The following is a 21,108-nucleotide window of genomic DNA, read 5'->3' on the forward strand; positions in this document are numbered from 1 at the left end:
CCACCCCAGCCCCCCAAATTCCCACAAACTCACCCACCTCCTCCCTTGCCAGATCCCCCATCCCAGCGCCCCAAATCCCCCCAGCCTCACCCCCATCCCAGCCCCCCAAATCCCCCCAACCTCCCCCCAGCCCCCCCAGCCTCACCCGCATCCCAGCCCCCCAAATCCCCCCGCCTCCCCAGCTCCCCCCGCCCCGCCCCTCCACCGCCACCCCGCCCCGTTTCCCGGCAGAGGCGTGGCTATGCAAACCAAGTCCTGCCGCATCCACCAATGGAGAGCGAGCCCGGTAGCGCTATGCAAATCATGCGGCGGGGAGGGCGGGGCTATGCAAATGTTGCCGGCGCGGCTCGGGCAGGCGGCGGGCAGCGCGCGGCTCTGGGGACACGCACCGGGACCGGGCCGGGATCGGGACCGGGACCGGGACCGGGACCCGAGGGCGGCGGGGCCCCACCGGGGCCGGGCCGGCTCCGCTGCAGCGCCGGGCACCCGCGGCCGAGCCGGCGGGGAGCTGCCGAGGAGGAAGAGCCGGTGTCCAGGTGGGCGTCCCGGGGCGGGGAGGGGGGGTCCCGGGCGCGCCGGGCCGCGGCCACGCTCCGGTGTCACCGGTACCGGGGGGGGGGGGGGGGCAGTGGGCAACCGCGCTCTCCCGGACGCGTCCTCCTGCCCCGACGGGGCTCCCCTCCGCGGCGGGCGGCCCCGGGCATCCAGCGCGGCCGCCCCGTCGGGGCGCCCGGGCTGGAGCAGCGGTGCCGGCCCGGGGAGGTGCCGGTGCGGCCGGGCCGGCGCCCCGCGGGCTGCCCTGGGCACGGCGGAGCCCCGTCCCCCGCCCCGCCGTCTAGGGATGGCGGGCTATAAAAAGCCTGTGGTTTGCGCCGAGCTCGGGGCGGTTATTTTTACTCATCTCTGAGCAGGGAGGAACGCCCGGGTTTAACCCAAAAGTGCAGCCTGGATGGCAGCAGCCCTGCCGCGGCCCCCCCGCCGCCCCCGGGCCCGCCGAGGCCTTCGGGCGCAGGGGCCGAGCCCGCTGCGCAAGGGGAAACTGAGGCACGGCACCGCGGGGCTGTTGGCTCACCGTGGAGTAAGTTGTAAGGCCGCCGGTGACGCAGCGCCGGGACACCCCGATGCAGGGCCGGGGCCTGATGTCACCGTGGCTTCGCTGGGGTGTCGCACCGTTTCACAGCACGCGCTGGGTTGCAGCCCGGTTCCCTCCTGCTGCCGGGTGGGGATGTGACCCGTCCGTGGCTCCTGCCAGCGCGTGGCATCTCCAGCATGTCGCAGCGCACGCGAATCTCCCTCCGTCACCCGTCCCCACGGGGAGAGCGAGGTGGCTCCTCTGCCGGATCCTCCTGCCCGCCGCAGCCGATTGCCAGCGCGTCCCCGTCCCTGGGGCTTTACTCTTTTAATGAGAGAAAGTTTCCCAGAGCTGCTGGCTCTGGAGACGGGGCTTTGCAGGTGATGAATTAACGTGGCAGCTGGCGGGTGAGCTGGAAGGAAGCGATGGGCTGTGCCCCCTCGGTCCACGCACATCCCTTGGGGCATCGGGTACCGGTTGGGAAGGGAGCGTGGGCGACCCGGCCGGGGAGCCGGATCCTGGCCCTTTTCCATGTCGCTGGCTGCCAGCTGGACACGTCACACGCGGGTGACGTGTGGGGGAGACCTGTGTAGCTTGGCAGGGGGATATTTGGGACGTAGATGCAGGCCCCGGGTTTGGTTTAGGATGTCAAACGTTCTCGCTCGCCCCCGAGCCAGGGGCACTGATGGTACCGCGGTGCTGAGAGCCGGCCGGTGCAGCAGCGGGGAAGGAAAGCGGGTTTGGGAAGCTTTGCATGGTGCAAGGGGACAGGGATTCCTGCTGACGCCGGGGAGAAGCATCCCGGCAGCGAGGGGGCTGAGAGCCCGGCATGCTGTGTGGCCGTGGGGGTGCCTGGAAGGAGCGGGGGGAATTAGTGTATTTAAGACCTTTGGATTTCCCTCCTCTTCACGAGAATTACAGCAGGATTGTCAGGAGCAGACCAGGTTTGTAAGCCACGCAGCCCTAACGCCACGGGGATGGGCTCAGGCCACCCGTCAGCAACTTCTGGCTGCCCCCGGCAAACCCTCAAGCAGCACCCAGCATCATTTCCCGTATCGATGCCCAGCTGCAGCCTGGGGCAGCCCAGCCCCGCGGGACCAGCATGGTTCTTCCCTTGGCTGCTGCCAGCAGCATTGCCAACACCGAGCAAAAAACCTGGTCTGGGCCCCGGAGGGGGTCCCTATGTCCATCCGTCTTTCCAAGGGAAAGAGCTGCCTCGTTTTTCGGGGATGTTTCAATCCTTCCTCCTTCCACACAGTCATTTTGGAACCGAAAAGCCTCCACCCATTGCCGCGCTTCGCCCGACGGCACCAGGCCGTGGCGGTGCTGGGTGCTGGTGGGACTTTTCGGTCTGTGTCACCCCGAGCGGGGCTGGAGCCAGCGCGGGGCTGGGGCGGGGTGGCAGCCGGGTCCCCCTGAGCCCAGCCGAAGCCTGGATTTGGCTCTGGAGAGGCGTGGGGCAATGCTGTGGCTGGGCCCCGTGCTGCGGTGGGGGCAGATAGATGAATTATAACTGCCCCCAGGGGCTTTGCTGGTGCTGGGGTGATGCTGGTGAGATGGGGAAGTTGGTTAGTGGAGGCAAACCCCTTGTCCTCAATGCCCTGACATTCCTTCGCTGTCCCGGCGGTCCCCAAGCCCCCGCGGTACCCCGTCCCCTCCGGAACTCTCCTTTCCCCTGCTTCCCAGCAGGCTCCTCCTGCCTTCCCCACTCCCCTTCCCGAGCCGCCACTCTGGTTTATACTGGTTAGTTGTTTAAACAACCTATAAAAAGCAGAAGGGCCTGTCAACCCCCGGCAGAAACCCTGGTAAACTTTGACTTTTCCCTGCGCCGGGCTCGGGATGCTGCTTGCACCGCGAGGCCCCAGCGCTGCCGTTCCCCGGGGACCGGTGAGAGCCAGGGCCACGTCCCCAGCGGGGAGCAGGGCAGGGATGGATGTGGCCCACGGTGGTCCCAGCGCCATGTGTCCATCCATGGCAGGTGGTCCTTAAAGCCCCGTTTCAAGCCCGTTGCCCTCCCAGCCCTGGCGAGGCAGCGTCTGGCCTGGCCCCCACCCCGGCATTTCGCTGCTCCTGGCTCAGATTGTCCCCTCCCAGCCGAGCTCGCTCCCTCTCCCTGTAAAAGATGGGATGGAAACTCTTTCTCCCACTTTCATCAACGCTTTCCTCCAACAAAACGCTTTTTGGAAGCCGCCGAATGCCAACAGTGGGTACTTGCTGGCCACTCTCTTCCACCCCCATTTCTACCCAGCCACCTCCAGCTTTCAGATTTGCAACAAAATGCCCATAATTTGGCAAAAATGGCCTTTTTCCCCAGTTTCTACGTCGATGCCGCTTTGTCCCATGGGGATGGGAGAGGTGGATGAAATGGTGGGGAGCTCAGAGCCCCTGACCTGGGGTCCGCGCGCTCCCCTAGTAACCCATGTGCTTTGACTTTAGGATAAACTTGGTGGATTTAACATTTCTGGGATCATTCGGGGATGGAGAAGGATATAAAGGTGTCAAAGGCAGCGCTGGGACCCCCTGGTACCGTGCCGAGCATCCCGCACTGTGCCGGGGCTGCGGCACACAGAAAAACACGTCACTCTCAAGGGGTTCGCTTCATCTCAGCGCGCTAATGAGGAGCTGGGATAGGAAGTTTACATGCTCCGGCGTGATGCAAATGACCCCTAAAGATATAGAGGATCCGGGGAGTTAATTATAAACCTCGTTGCAGCTCAGGGGTCGGGGTGGCACCTCGCTGCGGGTGCTGGCAAAGGGACAGCAGGGCCGAGGGGCTGTGCCCGGGCGTGGAAGCGAGCCCGGTGCGTGCGAGCGAGCAGAGAGCTGGGCTAAAGATAAGCGCGCGTGGGAGGGAGAGGAGGCCGGCGGGATGCCAGGCAGCGCGGGAGCCTCTGCCCGGCGCAGGCAGGGGAAAGTGTCTCCTCTCTGAAAGGTTTTGAGGGCTCGAGAGCTTTGAGTTTTGCTGGCCTCCTTCGTAATGATGATGCTGAAGGATGCTTCGTCCCTGCAGCTGGACCACGTTGCGGGTCCCCATCACGGCCACGCTAACGAGGAGCCGTTTGTGTGAGGTGGGACCCGGTGGAGACTAATGCAATGAGAGGCTGTGGGGTTTCCCCAGGGCCGGCACCCCAACCCCCCTCCCTCCTGCTCGGGGGTCCCCGGCCATGAGCCCTCACTGGCCGCCGGCTCCTTACGGGAGCCAGGCTGCTCCCTCGATGCTGTCCCTGGCCACGGGGACAAGGCTGGAGGATGCCACCTCACTGGGCCGCAGGATGGAGGTGGCAACGCCGGGCAGAGCTGCTCCGTTGTGCCCGTCACCGCCAGCTGCGATAATCGCCTGCAGCCGTAATGCTGCTTATCGCCTTATCACCAGCACGGCAATTAAAATCCGGAGTGAAAGTCCCCCCTCCCCTCCCAGCCCTTAATACCTGCCCGAGGGGAACCGAGCGCCCGTGTCCTGCCGCACTGCGGTGGCCGAGGCACCAAATGCCATGAAGGCAGCGAGCCGAAACGCCTTGTACCCCGCTCCCGGCGAGCACCCCTTCCCTGCCGTACAGCTGGGCCGAACCCTGCGCCTGTACCGCAAGACCCCGGCACATGGCACGGTGCTGCTGGCAGCGGTGGCCCGGCCGGGGCTGCGCATGTTCCCACGGGTCCCACATGGCTGTGGTGGCCGAGCGGCCGGGGCGATGCCCCAGGAGGAGCGGAGCTGTAATGAGCTGCTCGGGGAGGTGGCTGATGAAACCGCACCGCGTGTTGCACGAGGCCTCAGACGGTTTCCCCGGTGGCGGAACAAGCCGCCCCGCGCCCAGCCCCCGGTGAGCGTGCCGTGAGTCCGGCCGCAGCGGGTCCCCGGCTCCCCCGGCCCAACAGCGCTGCGGCTGCTGCTTCCTCTTGCCTCCCACCCCTGCCTGCTATTGTGGGCTGTGTCCCCTGCAACATCGCCCTGTGGGTGCCGGTACCCCCCTGGGACATCCGCAGCATCGTGCCGTGGGTGCTGGTAACCCCTGGGACCCCCACAGCGTCGTCCTGTGGGTGCTGGTACACCCAGGACCCCCGCAGCATCACCTCGTGGGTGCCAGTACCCCTCCAGGACTCCCTCAGGATTGCCCCATGGGTGCCGGTACCCCTCTGGGACCCCCACAGCATCATCCCATGGGTCCCAGTACCCCTCCAGGACACCTGAAGCATCACCCTGTCGGTGCTGGTACCCCCGGGCCCTGCTCCGGGAGCACCCTGCCTGGATGGATGGGCAGACGCGGCTCCTCCGGGGCTCAGAGCCGTGCTGGTACCCTGGGGGTGGCTGCTGGCCCCCGGCCCCTGCCATGGAGCAGCACAGGGCGGGGGACGCAGCCCGGCGTTGGGCAGGCTGGGGCCGGGGAGGGCTTGCAGGATCAGTCCCAGTGTAGGGACCATCTCCCTCTGTGCTTCCCACACAGAAACTGGGGTGCTGGAGCCAGGCATCGGGGTCCTGTGGCAGCTGAGGAGCTGGGGGTGGTGGCCCAAGCCGAGGGGGCCCTTGGCAGCGTTTCATGTCCTTGCTGCAGATCGGGGGACACGTCCTTCTGTCCCCAGCACCCTGGAGCCTTTAAAAATCCCCCTGGGGTGAGGCTGTGCAGGGACGTGGGGACCCGCAGCCGGGTGAGCATCCCCTGACCCGAACGGGCCAAACCCAGCTGCAAGCCGGGGCCCCCCGGGGAACAGCTCCTGTTTCTGCACCCCAAATTAAAGATCATGGGATGGGGGCGGGCAGGCGAGGGCTGACCCCTCCGGGCGGCCCCGGCCTGATGCCATGCCGCAGGTGTCGGCGCCAGGAGGGCAGGAGCAGCCCTGGCCCCAAGCGGGCAGCAGGAATCGTTGGGAAAACCTCTGCCTTTTCACCAGGGAATCGTTGGCTTTTTCCGGGGGGGCCGGGGTGGTCTGGGCACCCCCCGTACCTTGGTGTCGTGCGTGGGCCCCAGGACACAGGGTGGCAGTGGGGCCGTGGGAACGGCAGCACAATTTCCTTCCATAAATTAAAATTAGTTTTGATCAGCTAAATATAGCAGCTGAGCAAGATGGTAAATGGCAACGTGCTTGAGAGGGGGAAGCGGGATAAGCTGGGGCATTGGGGGAGTGAAGGGATGGCCGGTCCCCAGCCTGCACCCCCGGGGTGCATCCCTGCGATGGGGGGGCTGCTGGCCGGGCTCAGGGGGCTCCCGGGGTGCTTGCCATCCCCAGGGAGCCACAGCACAGAGCTCCCAGCCCTGCTGGCTTCCCAGCTTGGCTCTTGCCCTGCGGCCGTGGCTTGGGGACGGCGGGGACCGAGCTGGGCCAGGCCTGCACCCAAATTGGGGTAGAGAGGCTGGGTGCATGGGTCCCATTGGGAGCATCTTGATGCCACTCATGGCTCTGCACCAGGCTGCAGTGGCAGCGGGGCATCCCAGAGGGGTTTTGGGGTGACCAGTGCTGGGGGACAACAAGAAGAGCAAGAACTGGGTCCCTGCAGCAGCAGGGGGATGTCACGGGGGGGTGTCACAGCCCTGGGCTGCGATGGGTGCTGGCACCCTGCAACCCGGGTGGGATGAAGGGTCCCCAACCCCTCGCCCTTCCCACCGCCGGTTCACGTGGCCCGAAGAGGTGGGTGGTTTCGCTTTGCTGTCTCCTCATACAGCCACTTCCTGACCTGCGAATGGCGGAGGTCAAATTTAGTCTATTCGGTAAGAAAAAAAAAAAAAAGAATTAAAAAAAACAAAACCTTGAACCTAAAAACAGCCCTTTTGTTTTACGGACCCTCCCCGCAGCCAGCCCGGCCTCCCTTATAACCGCCCTCCCCGTCCGACGGACCCGCCGGGGATAGCATCAGCGCACGGGGCTCCGAGCAGCCCCCGTGGTTCGGGCGGGCACTTGGGGATGCAAAGACTAATCCCGTGCTCCCGGCGAGGGACCTGGCATCGCGGCACGGCGGCTTTCTGGCCGGCACGCGCAGGTGCTCGGGTCCCCGGGGCCGGTGTGGGGTGGGGGCGATGGAGCCGGGGCGGTGGAGCCAGCTGAGCAGAGCTAAGGGGATTTTTCCCCCTTGCCCCAGCAGAATTTCCCAATTTTTTTTTCATTTTTTAGTTTGTCACCATCTTTGCTGAAAAAAAAATGCCGAAACTTCCTCCGAAAACCTTTTTTTTTTCAGCGAAACAAATTTTGGTGGCTGGAGGGGCGAGGAGGCGCATGCGGTGCTGGGGCGGATGCTCGCCCAGGCCGGCCCGGGGCTGCAAGGGCTCAGGGGCTTCTCGCTCTCTTCCAGCTCCCGCTCGAGTGTAGGAGGTGAAAATGGGCCGGAAAAAAATACAGATCAGCCGAATACTGGATCAACGGAACCGGCAGGTAGGAGCCGCTCGGGGACGAGGTGGGGACGAGGGGGACGGGGAGCCATGAGGCCACGAAGGGAGGCAAAGCTGCTCTGCTCCCACCTTCCCTGTGGGTGTCAGATCCTCCGGAGCCGGAGGGGGTTTGGGGACCCAGGAGGAGGGTTTGGGGCCGTATCCAGGGGTCCTGGGTGCAGCATCCCATCCCCTTCCCTGCTCGGCAGGTGACCTTCACCAAGCGGAAATTCGGGCTGATGAAGAAGGCGTACGAGCTGAGTGTCCTGTGCGACTGTGAGATCGCCCTCATCATCTTCAACAGCACCAACCGCCTCTTCCAGTACGCCAGCACCGACATGGACAAGGTGCTGCTCAAGTACACGGAGTACAGCGAGCCCCACGAGAGCCGCACCAACTCTGACATCCTCGAGGTAGCAGCGGGGGGCGGCCGGGGGGGCCGGGGCGGGCACGGGACCCCGCTCACCACCCCGCTCCCCGCAGACGCTGAAGCGCAAGGGGCTGGGGCTGGAGAGCCACGAGCTGGAGCTGGACGAGGGGCCGGATCCCGGGGAGAAGGCACGGAGGCTGAGCGAGGGCATGGACCTGTCGGTGGCACGGCCCAGGTTTTACGTGAGTCGCTGCCGTCCCATGGCACAGGGGGCGAGGGTGCCCGAGGGTCCCCATCCCCTCCCTATCCCTCACCTCCGCTTCACCCTGCAGACCCCGGCACCGCTGCCCGAGGCAGCCTACGGCAGCTCCCCACCAGCCGCCGATGGGTCCCTGGGCAGCGCCAGCGGCTCCCCGCAGGGCCAGGGCCGCCCGCCCACCTTCAAGCCAGCAGCACCAAAGCCACCGGGACGCTCGCCGGGGCCGCTGCCCCCAGGTAGGCTCGGACCCATCACCCGGGGATGGTGCGGGGAGCCGGCTGCAGGGGAGAAGGTCCCCGTGATGGGCACCCCATCCTCGCCAGCCCTGCGGGGATTTTCCCGGCCAGGCGCCGCATGCAAAGCTCCTCTTGCAGCATCTCCCGGGGACTTGCCGGGAGCAGGGCCAGGGCGGGTGCGTGGGCAGGTAGCGCTGCAGCAGCTGTGGAAACACCGTCCCCTGCCTCCCTCCAGCTGCTTCCTGCGCCCTGCCGGCACCCGGCACCTGGCTGGCCCCGGCACCCTGGGCACCCCATACCCACAGCTCCCTTCCATGCGGCACAGCTCGGAGCTAGGCATGAGGGGCTCATCCTGCCTGGTGGGATGGCACCAGCCCAGGGTGGTGACGGTGATACGGGTGCTTCTGAGGCCACACAGCAGAAAAGCGGCTGGAAAAAATGATGCTGGGGCTTGACCAGCGGAAAGCCCCTGGGTGGGTGGGAGGTGGCACAGGGACGGCTGGGCGACATTCCCAGTGCAGGATGCGGACGTGCAGCATCCCCATCGGCCTGGAAGGGGACAGCGTGGTGACCCCAGCCACGCTGGACGTCCCCACAGGAGGTCCTGGCCGCTCCGTAGGGAGCTGGGACAAGGGTGCTCCCCGCGGCAGGGTCTGGCTGGGGAGGTTTGCAGCCTGCTGGCCCCGGGGCCAGATCCAGCCACCACCTTTGTGCGCTGTTTCCGCTCGCAGCGTGCAGCCACAGCGGGCCGGGGGCGGCCGCCGCAGCCCAGGTGCGCCGACGGCCTCGCGCAGGAAGTGGGTTCGCTGGAGCACGGCACCGTGCACGCACGCACGGCCGCTCGCGGTGACGAGGGCACCGGGGCCACCAGCCGCAGCCATGGGGATCCCCCAAGGACCGGAGCCCCCCGGACCCCGCATCCCTCAGGGCCACCCTGTGCATCCTTCTGTCCCTCTGTCTGTCCAGGTATTGGCTACCCCCTCTTCCCCGCCGGCAGCCTGAACCGAGCCCTGGCCACCAAGACACCCCCGCCACTGTACCTGGGGGCGGAAGGCCGGCGCGGCGAAGCCCATGGCAGCTTGGCGAGTGGCCGGAGTGGCGGCAGCGCGGCGGTGAGTGCCGTGGAGGGGACATCTGCTCTGCGGTATCTGCTGCCTGGGCTGGCATGTGGGGACAGCACTACTGGGGGGGCCCAGTCCCAGTGTGCCCCATCACTGGGACGTGTCCCCTGCATGCAAGACAAAGCCCCCCCAAATCTGGAGCCCCCCGGGGTGGTCTGGCTCTGGGTCCCCAGGGAGCCTCTGATGCCCAAGGAGGGGGTTGGGGCCCCCTGGCCATGGGGTTTCCTTGGGGGTTGGTGCCAGCAGGGTGCTCGGTGGCCTTGGGCCCCCCCCTCCCCAGCAGTGACACCATGGGAGGGGACAGCAGGGCAGGTGGTGAGGGTGCCCCCCCTGCTTGCTGCAGCCAGGCATTTCCCAGCAAGTCGCCATGGCCAGTGTCCCCGGGGCCACGCGGACGTCCCCTCCCCAAATTCAGCGAGCAGCTTCTCTGATCCGCTCCCACCTCCTCTTCCTCAGCCCCACACCGGGGCTTTGCTGGGGGGCAGGGGAAGGGGCTGGGGGGGGAGACGCTGCATCGTGGGTCCCCCAGGGGGTCGGCAGCACGAAGCCTGACGGGGGGCACCCCACTTTCCCACAGCGGCCGCTGTACCCCACGCTTCAGACCCTGAGCCCCGTGCTCGCCCCGGGCAGTGCCGGCGTCCCGAGCCACAGCCTCGCCGGCTTCCCCTTCCTTGCCCCGGCCCAAGCGGGTAAGTCCTGGCCCCTTGGCCCCAGGATGGCGCGGGCCCCCCCCAGCCCCAGACCCCCCCCAGCCCCTGCTGACTCTTGGCCTCCTGCTCAGCAGAGTTTGGGGCTGGCGAGGCCCCGCCGCCCCCCGGCTTCCTGCAGCCCGGCCCCACGGCATGGCAGCACCCACGGGACATGGCAACGCTGGGGTAAGGATGGGGGATGGCGGCGGGGTGGGGGGGCGAGGGGAGCACGGGTTGGGGATGAGCCTGTTCATGAGGAGCTGCTGCACCCATGGGTGCCACCTCCCAGCCCTGCGTGCTGCCAGCACCCAAGGTGCCAGCCCCTCACCCGCCATGCTGGAGTCTGTCCAGCTTCACCCCAAAACCGGGGTGCTCGGGGTCGCCGCTCCGCTGCTGTCGGCAGAGCCTATTTTGAAGCGGCTTTCCCCAGGGGACCTGGCCCCCATGTCCCCCCTCCGTCACGCACCGGGTTCCCAGCAGCCGTGCCAGGCGCGTGGGCGGGTGGCTGCCCGGTGCCCGGCTGGGTCGCAGCCGGTATGTGAGATGAGTTGGGGGGGGTCTCAGCACCACTAGGGAGGAGGGGGGGGGGTGAGCTCGGCCTCTCCCCACTCCAAGCACCTCGGCAGGGGATGCAGGGAGACCTGGCCTCACTCCTCCTCCCCTCTTACCCCAGGGTCAGCAGCCGGATCGTCCCTGCCGAAGAGCCGGCCCCAGTGCCCGGTGCCTCCCCACAACACCAAGCCATCAGCATCAAGTCGGAGAGGGTCTCCCCGGGGCTGGGCTGCCCCTCGGGCACCCCCCAGCCCCCCCTGGCCAGCCTGGCCTCCCTGAGCGAAGCCTCCCGAGGCCCTGGAGACCACCAGCCACGGGATGACTACGCCAAGGGGTACCCCTACCCCCTGGGGCCCCCCCAGCCGCTGGCGGAGGAGCAGCGGGCCCCCGTCCCTGCGCGGCGGGCGCAGGCCATGGACGCTTGGCAGAGATAGCGAGGCCGATGGGGTGCAGGGGGAGAGGCCGAGCCTGGGGGAGCAGCCCCCCACTTCGCCCCCATCCTCGGAAGCCCCCCGTGCCCTTTGCAATGCTGTCGGGGGGGGTCGGCGGTGCCGCAGGGCTTCCCGCAGGGTCCCGGTCCCCCACCCTGGGGCTGCAGCTCCCGGCAAACCCCCTCCTCCCCCTGGTGCCCCCCACACGCCGCTGGCACCCCCCCTGCAGCTCTGACCCCCAGCCCCCTGCAAGGCCAGGACCCCATGGGTGAGGAGCGTTACCCCGGTCCCCTGTCCGGTTCTGGACACTGTGTACATCCCCGTCCGTCCGTCTGTCCCTGCGCCAGCGTGTCCCCAGTGAGTGGGAATGGCTGAGAAGTGCCACGGGGTGGCAGCAGGAGTGAGAGCACCAGCAGCAGGTCCAGCCCTGCACACCCCTGGCCCAATCCTGCACCCAGCCCGGGGCGCTGCCGGGGCCCTGCAGCGAGGCGGGAGGGAGGGCGGGATGGAGGGAGGCAGCCGGGGGTGCTGGGTGCTGCTCCCCCGGCCCAGGGGCTCTTTTCTATTTATTATCTTCTCACCAATAAAGAGCTGGGGGCGTCAGTGTCTGGCGTGAGCTTCTTGGGGTCAGGCAGCATGACTCTGGGTGGCTAACGAGGTGGCAGGTCATTAATGTCCCCAAGGGGAGAAGTGGCCCCCTGGCCCCCTTCAGCTTAGTGTTGCTGTCCCCCGTGTCCCCCAGGCTCAGAGCCACCTCTCCAGGGTCACCGACCAGCAAGGCGGGTGGCAGCCGGGTCACCCCCAGCCCTGGCCGGGTCCCTGGGGCCCAGCCGTGCTGCTCCCACCCCTCGGCTCCCTGGGAGAGCCCAAAAAGCCACTCTTAAGGTCTCAATGCCGCAGCCTGGCCCTGGGAGTGGGCGGGAGGAGGAAAAACCCCTTCTGTGCCCTTAGGATTGGCGTGGGTGGGGGCAAGTGGGGGGTTAAGTGGGGGGGTGGGAGCGGCCCGGCTGGGCTCTGCCTCTCACAGCTCAGGGCTGGGCTGGGGCTGGGGCTGGGGCTTCTGCTGCTCCCTAGGGTGGGGGAGCATCCCCCGGGGCCTGCGGTGTGCTGGCCGTGGCCATGGCCCCGAGAGGCGAGCCAGGAGCGGGGGCCAGCGCTCGGCAGTGCCCGTCGTCTTCTGGGGTTGAGGGGGGGGAATAGGCACTGCCTGGGCACCCACAGGCTGGGATCGGGTGGGGATGGGAGTCCCTGCACCCCGGCCGCTCACCAGTGCTGCACTCGTCCCCTTCCCGCAGCGGGGGGGATTACTGGCGGCTGAGCCCCGGGATTAAAACACGGGCAGGAGATTAATCCTGGGAAGAGTTTGCCCCGTTTAATAGAGCCCAGCAAGCGACACAAATACCAGCCGGGATTAGGGGCTGGAGGCAGCCCCGCCAGCCCTGGGCTGGGCCCAGGTCCCCCCGGCTGGTGGGTCCCCTCCCGGGCCGCCCTTGGGGCTGGGAAGGGGCTTCTGCGTGCGAGGAGGAGGCGAGACACCCGGGGAAAGTGTGGGGGCTGGGGTAAGAGACACTGATTGAATAGCAATGACTGCATGATTTATGGTTTGCATTATTGCATGGCTCATTTGAATATATGCTAATAAGGCTTTTCTCCTCGTTTTGTTTGTAAGATTTAGATTTGCTATGGCAACCCGCTGGCATGGAAGGAGCGCCAGGAAATGTCAGGGCGAGGTGAGCCCCAGGGAGGGGCTGGGGCTGCCGGGGAGCCTCGCCGCATCCCACCGCAGGGACACGGGAGCGGCCGGCGGAACCCGGAGGGCAGCGGCGGGAGACCCGGGAGCCGACCAGAGCCGTGCATCCCCCCGGCTGCCTGCAGGTCCAGTAACACCCCATTGCGACAGGTCCTAAACTGGGGTGGGGGGTGTCCTGGGGTGCCCCCAGCCCCACTTTGTCTTGCAGGGAGGCCCCTCCTGCCCTCTGCCCCCAGCCTCACGCCCCTGCCTACCCGCCGAGCGTCCCCCAGCGTGGCAGAGGCGGTGGGATGCTCCATTGCACTGGACCCAGTGGTGGCACCCAGGGACTCCCAGCTTTGTTGGTGAGGACAGAGCTTGAGGTGACACTGGAAGAGGCAGAGCATCTGTGTTCGCTCTCTGTCCTCCACCCATCCATCCTATGGGGTCCTGGCCCACAGTGGAGGGGTCTGGGCCATCTCCCCACCTCTGTGACCCTGTGTTCCCTTCCCAGCTGCCCCAGTAAAGCCCAGTTACCTGCAGGCCCAGCATGGCGGGGGGCTGCACAGTTCCAGGAGGGTGCTGGGCCCCGGTGCTCGGGGCTGTGGAGCTGGTGGCGCTTTGTCTCCTGGCCGGTGCCGGTACCTCTCCCTCTGCTGGGGTGGGATGTGCTGTCGGGGCTCTGCACCCTGATTTGCAGTCAGGGTGCTCCCTTGCTGGGGAAAAGGCCGACGCGTTGGTTTTGGGGGGGACTGTCCCCTCCCAGAGCCGTGGGGGAGCAGCCCCGTGTCGTCGGATCCCAGCCCGGGGCGGGGGGGTGATGGTCCGTGTCCCTCGGGGTGGTGGTGCTACCGAGGGGACATCCCGGGTGGGGATGGGGTCCCCCCGCCGGGGGAGCGCCAGGCCTGTCCCGGGCTGCGGGAGCGGGTGCGGCCCCTCGGAGCCCCACGGCCACGCGTGACGGCGGAGCAGCCCCGGGAGGGCGGGCAGGGCCGGGGCGGTGGCCCCAGGGCTCAGCCGGGGCTGGGCGCTGCGTGTCCCCGCAGCCGCCCGACGGGACGGGCCCGGCCGCCCGCTCCAGCCGGGGCCCGGTCTCCGCTCCCGGGTTCCCCGGAGCCGTTTCACGTCGTATAACGGGGCAGGAACGAGCCCCGGGGGCCCGGGGTGCCCGGCCCCTCCTCGCCTCCCCGCCGCAGCGAACCGGGGCCGAGCCGGGCACCGGGGGCCGCCGCCGCCTCCCGCCGTGTGTCCTCCCCCGAACCCCCACTTTGTTGTTTTGCAAAAGCCCTGAAATATTCATGGCGCTGCGCCGAGCGCCTCTTAATGAATTTTTGATCAAAACGTTATCAGGGAGCCAAAATACGCCGTCCCCCCCGCCCAAACCCCCGCCGCCGGGGCGGGGGGGACCGGGCCCGCCGGTACCGGGGGGCTGGAGCAGCCGGGCCCGGCCCGGGGGCCTTTTGCTGGGGGAGGCCCCGGCGGCGGGGCCGGGCAGCCCGGGGGTCGCACGGCCACCGGGGGCGGCGGTCGCACCTCGCCACCGGGCACGGTTATCCCAGGGCCGGAGGTAAGATTTGGGGTGTCCGAGGTGCAGGCCTGGCCTCCTGCTGCCCCCCGGGGCCGGGAGGGACCGGCCGGACCCCCCGGTTGGACGGGACGGGCGGTGGGCGGCGGGGGCAGCGCGTCCCGGGACCCCCCAGCCCCGCCGGGAGAAATATTCGTTGAGGGGGAAATGCATAAGCGGAGCTCATTAGGGGAGAACACGGAGCCGGCGGCCTCCCCGGCAGCGCCGGGCCGGGGGCTGCCCGTTCCGGGGGCGGGCAGGGCTGGGGGGCAGCGGGGCAGCACCGGCCCGGTCCCGGCTCCGCGGCGGGGGATGCGCAACCCCGATCGCTCCGGTGGCTGGAGCCAGCCCCGGCCCCGCTCGGCAGCTCGGGGTCGGCGGGGGGGTTGTGGCCCCGCCCGGGGCTGGATTTGGGGCGCAAACCCCGCCGGGCGCTGCGCGAAGCCGCTTTTGCAGCCCCCGATTTTTAACGCGGTCTGAAAATCCCGGTGCGCCGGCGGGGGGGGGGGGGTGTTCTTTCCCGGTCACTTCGGAGCTTGAAGGCGTTAACACCCGAGGCGGGGAGGGGGGGGGGATTTTTGGTTTAATTAAAAATTACCCGATTTCTGCTTCATTTCCACGGAATAGTCCTGCGCCGGCCGGGGAGCGGGGTGACCCTGCGCGCCCGCCGCCTCCCGCGCAGCCCCTGCCCCAGCCCCGGGAGGGAGCGGGGAAAGGCAGGAGCGTTCCCCCCCCCGCCCTCCGCTCCGGACCGGGCCCCGCTCCCTCCGCGCCCCGGGGGCTGCCCCGACGGTCCCGCGGTGCCCGGGGCCGGGCGGAGGCGGGGGGGGGGGATCCGGATCCGGCCCTGCCTCCCGCTGCCCGTGCGGGGCCGCATCCGCGGGGTCACCGGGGTGATGATTAGTATTATTTTTTTTTTTTTAAATAATAAAATCCCCGTTATTTTTAGGTTCTGCTGCCCGAGCCGCCCCCCCACCCCCCAGCCCGGTGCATTCCCCCAGCGCAGGGCTAACCTATCCCGCTCCCGACGTGAGGACGTCATGCCTTACGTAGGGAAATATGGAGAAAGCAAGGGAGGAAAGGAAAAAAAAAAAAAAAAGCGCATTTTTCCCTCCTCTCTCCCATCTCCATTTCCAAAAGGGACAAAATGGATGTTTGGGCGGAATCCGCCCCCCCCGGGCCCGCCGGCGGCGGGCGGGGGCTGCCCGGGCCCGGTCGGGGGGCTCCCGGCGTTAAAGCCCCGGGCAGGCGTTAGCTGTTTAACCCCACGTAAAGGCAACGTGATGGCGGGGGGCTCCGCTTCCCCCAGCCCCGCCGCTCCTGCCGTCCTCTCCGGGAGCCGCAGCCCGGCTCCGCAGCGCCCGGGTGGCTCCAGGTTCCGCGTCCCGCCCGGTGCCGGTGCCGTCTCCCCCCACCCCCGCCCCGGAGGCTGCCGGTGTCCGGCGGCTCTCGGCTCCCGCCGTCGCTAAGTCATTAATGGATGCGGAGGTGCGGAGGGAGGTAAATAATCCCCCCCCCCCCCCCCCCCCTTTTTTTCGTCGCTGTTTTCCCTTCTCCCTGCCCCGCACTGAACTCCCCGGGCCGGGGCAGCGGGCAGCAGCGGGCAGCAGCGGGCAGCAGCGGGCAGCTGCCGGTGCTGCCCGCCGGAGGGGCAGGCAGGGCTGTGCGGGCACCGGCAGCCGCCCCGCTCCCCATCCCGCTTCTCCCAACTTGGAGGAAGTCTGCGAGGGGGGACCCCGCGCCTCCCCCACCCGGGCCTTTTTTTTGGGGGGTGGGGGGTGGGTTTTGCCTCCCCCCCCGGGTTAGGGGCTGCGGGTCCCGGCAGCCTGGGGGGGGGGGCGAGGCGTGGAAAGCTGCCCTCCCTCCGGCTCCCGCAGCGCCGGGAACAATGGCCACGGGCTCCGTGGGGACAATACCCGGCGGAGCCGAGCTGCTTGGGTTGCAGGACACGTCCACCACCGCCTCGGCCACCCCGGGCCCCGGCCCCCCGCTCCCCCGGGGCAGGCACCCCCCGTTCCCCCGGGGCTGCGGGACAACGCGTGGCCACCAAACTTCGGCAAAAGTGTCCCCCCCCACCCGCCGGGGGGCGGCTCCGTCCCCTCCCGGCCTCGGGGACCCCCCCGCCCCGCCGAGACCGGCGGTCCCCTCTTCCCATCCCGACTCTCGCCGCAAACTCCACCGGCTGCTCCCGGCCGGGGCTCAACAGGTCGGGACCGCCCGGTCCCCAGGTGCGCGCTCCGCCGCTCCCCCCCCCGCTCCCCCCCCCTTCCCCCAAACCCCCTTCCCCTCATTATTCCCGTTATCCCGAGGCAGCCTCCGTGCCCAAACGCCGGCATGTGCGAGGCAAACAGAGCGCGATTGTTCCGAGCCTGGGAACGCGCGGAGGGGGCGCGGGGGCCGCCGCCCGCCGCCCCCCGCCCGGCCCCCGCTCAGACGCGATTGTGATGGAAATCGGCCTTTTCCCCCCGCATGCTGTTGAACTTGATGTTGACTCCTTTTCTTTGGGGGTTTCACATCTCTTCGGCCACTTGGTTGTGTGTGTGGTTTGGTTTTTTTTGATTTTTTTTTTTTTTGTGGGAAAATTTTCTCCCGTGCTCCGGTGTGAAATTAATTACTCAGGGCCTCTAGATGGCAAGGGGACACAAAAGGGGACAGCCCGAGGGAACTCCGACAAACTCCCCAAAGCCACCCCCGGGGTTTATAGCCCCGGGGCCGGTCGGACCGACTGCCCTGCCCTGCCCGGTGCCCGAGGTAAGGGGCTGCCGGAGCGAAGTTTCGGTGTCTGGAGCTATTTTTTTAATTATTAATATTTTTTTGGGGGGTGGGGGAAAAAAAAAGGGAAGCGGGGACCTGGGGGTCTGGGGGTGCTGTGCCGGGGCCGTGTGTTGTGTGGGCATCCCCCTCCCAGCGCTGCCTTGGTGCGAGGCTCTATCCCAGCCGCAAAGACCAACAACAAAAAATTCCCCACGCAAAGGGCCGGGGCTGAATTCGGCATTTCTGGAGAAAGGAAAAAAAAAAAAAAGATCTAGTTTTATTATTATTTTCCCCCCCTAAAAAAGTAAGGGGGTTGTTGCGGTGCTGAGGCGCCTGGCTCTGCCCGGGCGGGCGCGGCGGGGATTTCCACGCCGTTGTTTCCTGAGCGGGGAAAGCTCTGCCGTGCGCGGGGGGAAACCGTTTGCCCCCAGTTTGGACTGGGAGGGGGGTGGTTTGGTTTCCAGTCCCCTCCTCGCCGTTAGTTTCAGCGGGTGCCGCGTGTGTGCGTCCTCCGACGGGTTTAGCAGCGACCGGGGGACAAATAGAAAATCAGATTTTCTCTTGAAGCACTTTGCAGGGCAGGGTACGGTTGGGTTTTTTTAGAGATCAATCTTTGCAAAGCGTTCGGGGCTTTAGGAGAATTTTTCTGCACGAGAACAGGCCAAAAATACGAGCATCAAATCCCCTCCCGCTCTTTGTTGCTACAGCACCTTTGGGTGACAGCGGCTGCCGAAAGGAAAATCATTAAAATCTGTTAAATCTTTCGGTTTCGCCCACATCGATATTTCCAGGCGGGCAGGAATCCGGGTGGATTTGGCTGGGGGTTTGGGGACCCCTTTTCCTCGGGGTGGGTCCCACCCTCTCCGGTGCTGGTTGAATTGAGCTGCGAAGCGATGTGCAGGGGAACGAGTCGTTGTGGTTTAAATGCAAATAATTCCCAGCGACAACGCTGGGATCAAACGGGGGAAAAAAAAAAACGGGGCGGGAAAAGGGAAAGAAAAAAGGGGGAAAAAAAACTCGGTGGGAGGAAAAGGGCGAAAAAAAGGAAAAAAAAAAACAAAACAAAACCCAGCTGAAAAACCCGCTTTGGCGGGGCGCCGGGCCGGGCGGGCGAGCGGCTCCGCTGCCCGGGGAGCGGCGGCGGGCCCGTGCGGTGCTCCGGTGCCCGGGGAGGCTCCGGTGCCCACGGCGGGGGGGAGCTGGGCCGCCCCCCGCCCGGTAAAGACAGACAGCCAGACAGCCAGACAGCCAGACGGGAGCGGGGCTGCCCCTCCGCCAGGGTCTCCTGTATTTCCCCCGCAGCAGAGGCCGTGTCCCGGCTTGGCCCTTTGGGCAGGGCCGGGCTCCGGGTGGGTGTCCCCGCTCCACGGGTGGAAGGGACCGGCTCTGGGGCATCCCAGCCCCGCCAGCCGGCGGGACCGAGCCCGGCTGACCGGGCAGGGGCTCCAGCGCCGCCCACCCCCCGCCCCCGCTGCCGGCCTCGCCGGGAAAGTTGCTCCAAGTTGGGAGCGATGGCGGCGGCTCCTCCTGACGCCTCTTCTCTCTCTTTCCCTCCCCAGGTGGGCTCGGCCGAGCGGCGTCGCGGGGGACCGGCACACCGGGCCAGGCGGAGGTAACGGCGGGTCCCCCCCCACCTCTTTTCCAAAAGCAGCCCCGGGATGCGGCCGGTTCTTACCGGAGGGATGCGGGGCAGGTGCGGGACCCGCAGTTAGTGGCGTTACCGGTAACGGTGAGAAGTTGCCGGGGAGCGGCACACCGCCGCATCCCTCCGTGCGATGGGAGAGGGGGGCCGGCGGCTTGCGGGCTGCCCGGGCTCCGGTTCTCCGGTGGGAGCCGGGCCCCCCGCGCCGTTCCGAGCCGAGCCCGGCCGCGCTGCCTCCCGCCGAGGCGGCCGGCGGCTCCTGCGGCGAGCGCCGTGCTCGCACCGGAGCCCAACATGGCTGCTGTAGTGAAGGTATTTGATTCACACGAGGGTGTAGGCGAGGGGAAGAAGGGGGGACGAGAAGCGCCGGGGCCGGAGCCAGCGCCCGCAGCCGCCGGGGCGAAGGGTACAGGCGGGCGACAGCTCGGTGAGCGCCGGGGAGGAACGGGGCCGGGCGGTCCCCGTGGAGCCCCCGCCGCCGACACGCGTGGGGCGGCCGCCCTTCCCGCGTCGGCGTTGCCAAGCCTCCCCCCGCGGCCCCTCGGGGGCAGGGAACCGTGGGGAGCGGGGACCGGCAACCGGCGGGGGCGAACCGGGCCGCTGCGGCCCGCCCGGGCCCTGCGCGGCGGCTCCCGGGCCCGCGGGCGGCGGAGGAGCGGGGCCGGCGCGGCTGCTGCGCCCCGGCCCCGCCGGTGCCCGAAGCGGCCCTTCCCCGAGCCGGGCCCGGGCCGGAGGGTGCTGCCGGGGCGGCGGAGAAGCTCCGCCGGTCCCGTTCGTTCCCTCGGCGGAGCTTTGGGGGCCGCGGTCGTTGGTGGGGTTTTACCCTTTGGGGAAGGACAGCGACCGGGCCCGCCCGGGGAAGGAGCGGTTCGGTAGCGAACCCACCGGGGCGGCGGAGCGGGGCCGGGACCGGCGATGCCCCGGGCGGTGCGGACGGCAGCGGGGCCGGGACCGGGCAGGAGAGGCGTTTCGGAGCCCGGCTGCGGAGGTAACGGCACCGGCTCGGCCCACGCGTGGTGCGGGCCCACGGTGCGGGGCGGGGGGCGGGAGGGGGAGCGCGGGCGGCAGCCACCGGCAGCGTGCGGGGGGACGAGCCGTTAATTTGGCAACCGGTTGCCTCGCTGGTACCAGCTTCCCGCTCGGAACGGTTGGCCTTGCCGCGGTGCAGCGGAGCGACGGGAACCGCAGGGCTGATAACGATAATAATGAATAGCGCTCATAAGAATTAATTGGAAGGAGAAGGACGGAGGCGGCACGACCCCGCACGGCCCCGGGCTCGGCGGAGGTTCAGCACCACGGAGAGCGGCGGGGCCCGGGGCCCGGGGCCGGCGGGAGCCTCCTCCGCCCGCGCCCCGCCGAGCTGCGGCCGCCGGGGCTCCCGCCGAGGGCTCCCCCGTCCTGGGGGGCCCCCGGTGCCGGGCACAAAGCACCGCTTCTCCCGGGGAGCCCCCGGTGCTGGAGGGTTGGCATCTCCGCAAGCGGCGCCGTGCCTCGCTCCCGGCCCCTTCAAACGCCGATATTCCTCTGCACCCGGTATTTTCTCTCGGTAGAGGTGTGCCTATAGAGACGGGCGGGTGTGGGCAGCGGGGGCCGGGACGGATCCGTGCCTCCTCCCCGAAACCCGGAGCCCCTGAGCGGCAGCCGGGCCCCGCCGCGCTGCTCCCGGGCCCCGCTGGAAGCGGAGGCGGCCCGGGGCTGCCCGCGGCCGGGTCACGGCGCTGCGCCCGCCGCCGGGGCCTCTGCTCTGCCCGGGTCGCCCGTGGGCTTCGTTTTCCGCCGTTTCCACCGGAGCGAGGTGCGACGAGGCGGCCTCGGGAGGGCTGCGGAGCCCGGCGGGCCGGGGCTGGGGGAGGCCGGGGAGAGCCAGGGTGCCCTGCGTGCGGGTGGGTGTGCGGGTGGGTGTGCGGGTGGGTGTGCGGGGCCGTGCGTGCATCAGGGCGAGTGTGACCATCGGCGTGAGCGCTCCGGGGCGTGCGCCGGGGGTGGGTGCGCACCTGCGTGGGCTCCCGGGTGTGCGCACGGGTGCCCGGGCACCCCGGGGTGCGTGTGTGCACACGGGGGGCACGGCTGTGCCCGCCGTTACGCTCCCGGTATGAAGAGGCTGGGGGTGCCGGGGAAAGGCCGCTGCCCCCCGCCCCTGGCCGGGGCTGCCCCGCCGTTACCGGGAGAGCGGAGCGGGTCCCCTGCCCCGGGCAGAGCCGGCCGGGACCGGCCCCGGGCGGCCGCACGGGGGGGACGTGGAGCCGGACCTCGGCACTGCGCCCCGGGCTCTGCCCCGCCGCCCCTCCGAGCCGCGGCCCCGCTTTGTCCCGGGCCGGGGGGGTTCCCCCGCCGGC

The 21,108-nt window shown here is 68.5% G+C and overlaps 1 protein-coding gene and 1 long non-coding RNA gene across 3 annotated transcripts in view; both read left to right on the forward strand.

Moving 5' to 3' along the window:
- The first annotated feature begins 394 nt into the window (after positions 1-394).
- Positions 395-11,525, forward strand: MEF2B (myocyte enhancer factor 2B). Its single transcript, XM_087769511.1, has 9 exons — positions 395-536; positions 7,350-7,429; positions 7,635-7,838; positions 7,909-8,037; positions 8,128-8,290; positions 9,257-9,402; positions 9,989-10,100; positions 10,196-10,286; positions 10,774-11,525. The coding sequence occupies exons 2-9, from the start codon at positions 7,376-7,378 to the stop codon at positions 11,084-11,086; spliced, it is 1,212 nt and encodes a 403-aa protein (XP_087625637.1). The 5' UTR covers positions 395-536; positions 7,350-7,375; the 3' UTR covers positions 11,087-11,525.
- A 4,146-nt stretch (positions 11,526-15,671) lies between these two features.
- LOC148054331 (uncharacterized) overlaps positions 15,672-21,108 on the forward strand; it is a 33,204-nt gene continuing 27,767 nt past the window's right edge. Inside the window, exons 1-2 of one of the 2 annotated variants that reach the window (XR_015707338.1) lie at positions 15,672-15,876; positions 18,690-18,742. This is a non-coding gene — a long non-coding RNA (uncharacterized LOC148054331). Of the gene's footprint in view, positions 15,877-16,930; positions 17,128-18,689; positions 18,743-21,108 lie in introns of those variants that run through there. The other variant, XR_015707337.1, reaches the window with a different exon arrangement.

The sequence above is a fragment of the Nipponia nippon genome, unplaced genomic scaffold (genome assembly GCF_047370975.1).
Source record: "Nipponia nippon isolate SJK-2023a ecotype South Korea unplaced genomic scaffold, ASM4737097v1 scaffold_31, whole genome shotgun sequence".
Lineage (NCBI taxonomy): Eukaryota > Metazoa > Chordata > Aves > Pelecaniformes > Threskiornithidae > Nipponia > Nipponia nippon.

Coding starts and splice junctions, on each gene's coding strand:
- MEF2B (XM_087769511.1), top strand. CDS start 7,376: ATGGGCCGGAAAAAAATACAGATCAGCCGAATACTGGATCAACGGAAC. Junction 8,291..9,256: donor GCCGGGGCCGCTGCCCCCAG/GTAGGCTCGGAC, acceptor CTGTCTGTCCAG/GTATTGGCTACCCCCTCTTC. Junction 10,101..10,195: donor CCTTGCCCCGGCCCAAGCGG/GTAAGTCCTGGC, acceptor CCTGCTCAGCAG/AGTTTGGGGCTGGCGAGGCC.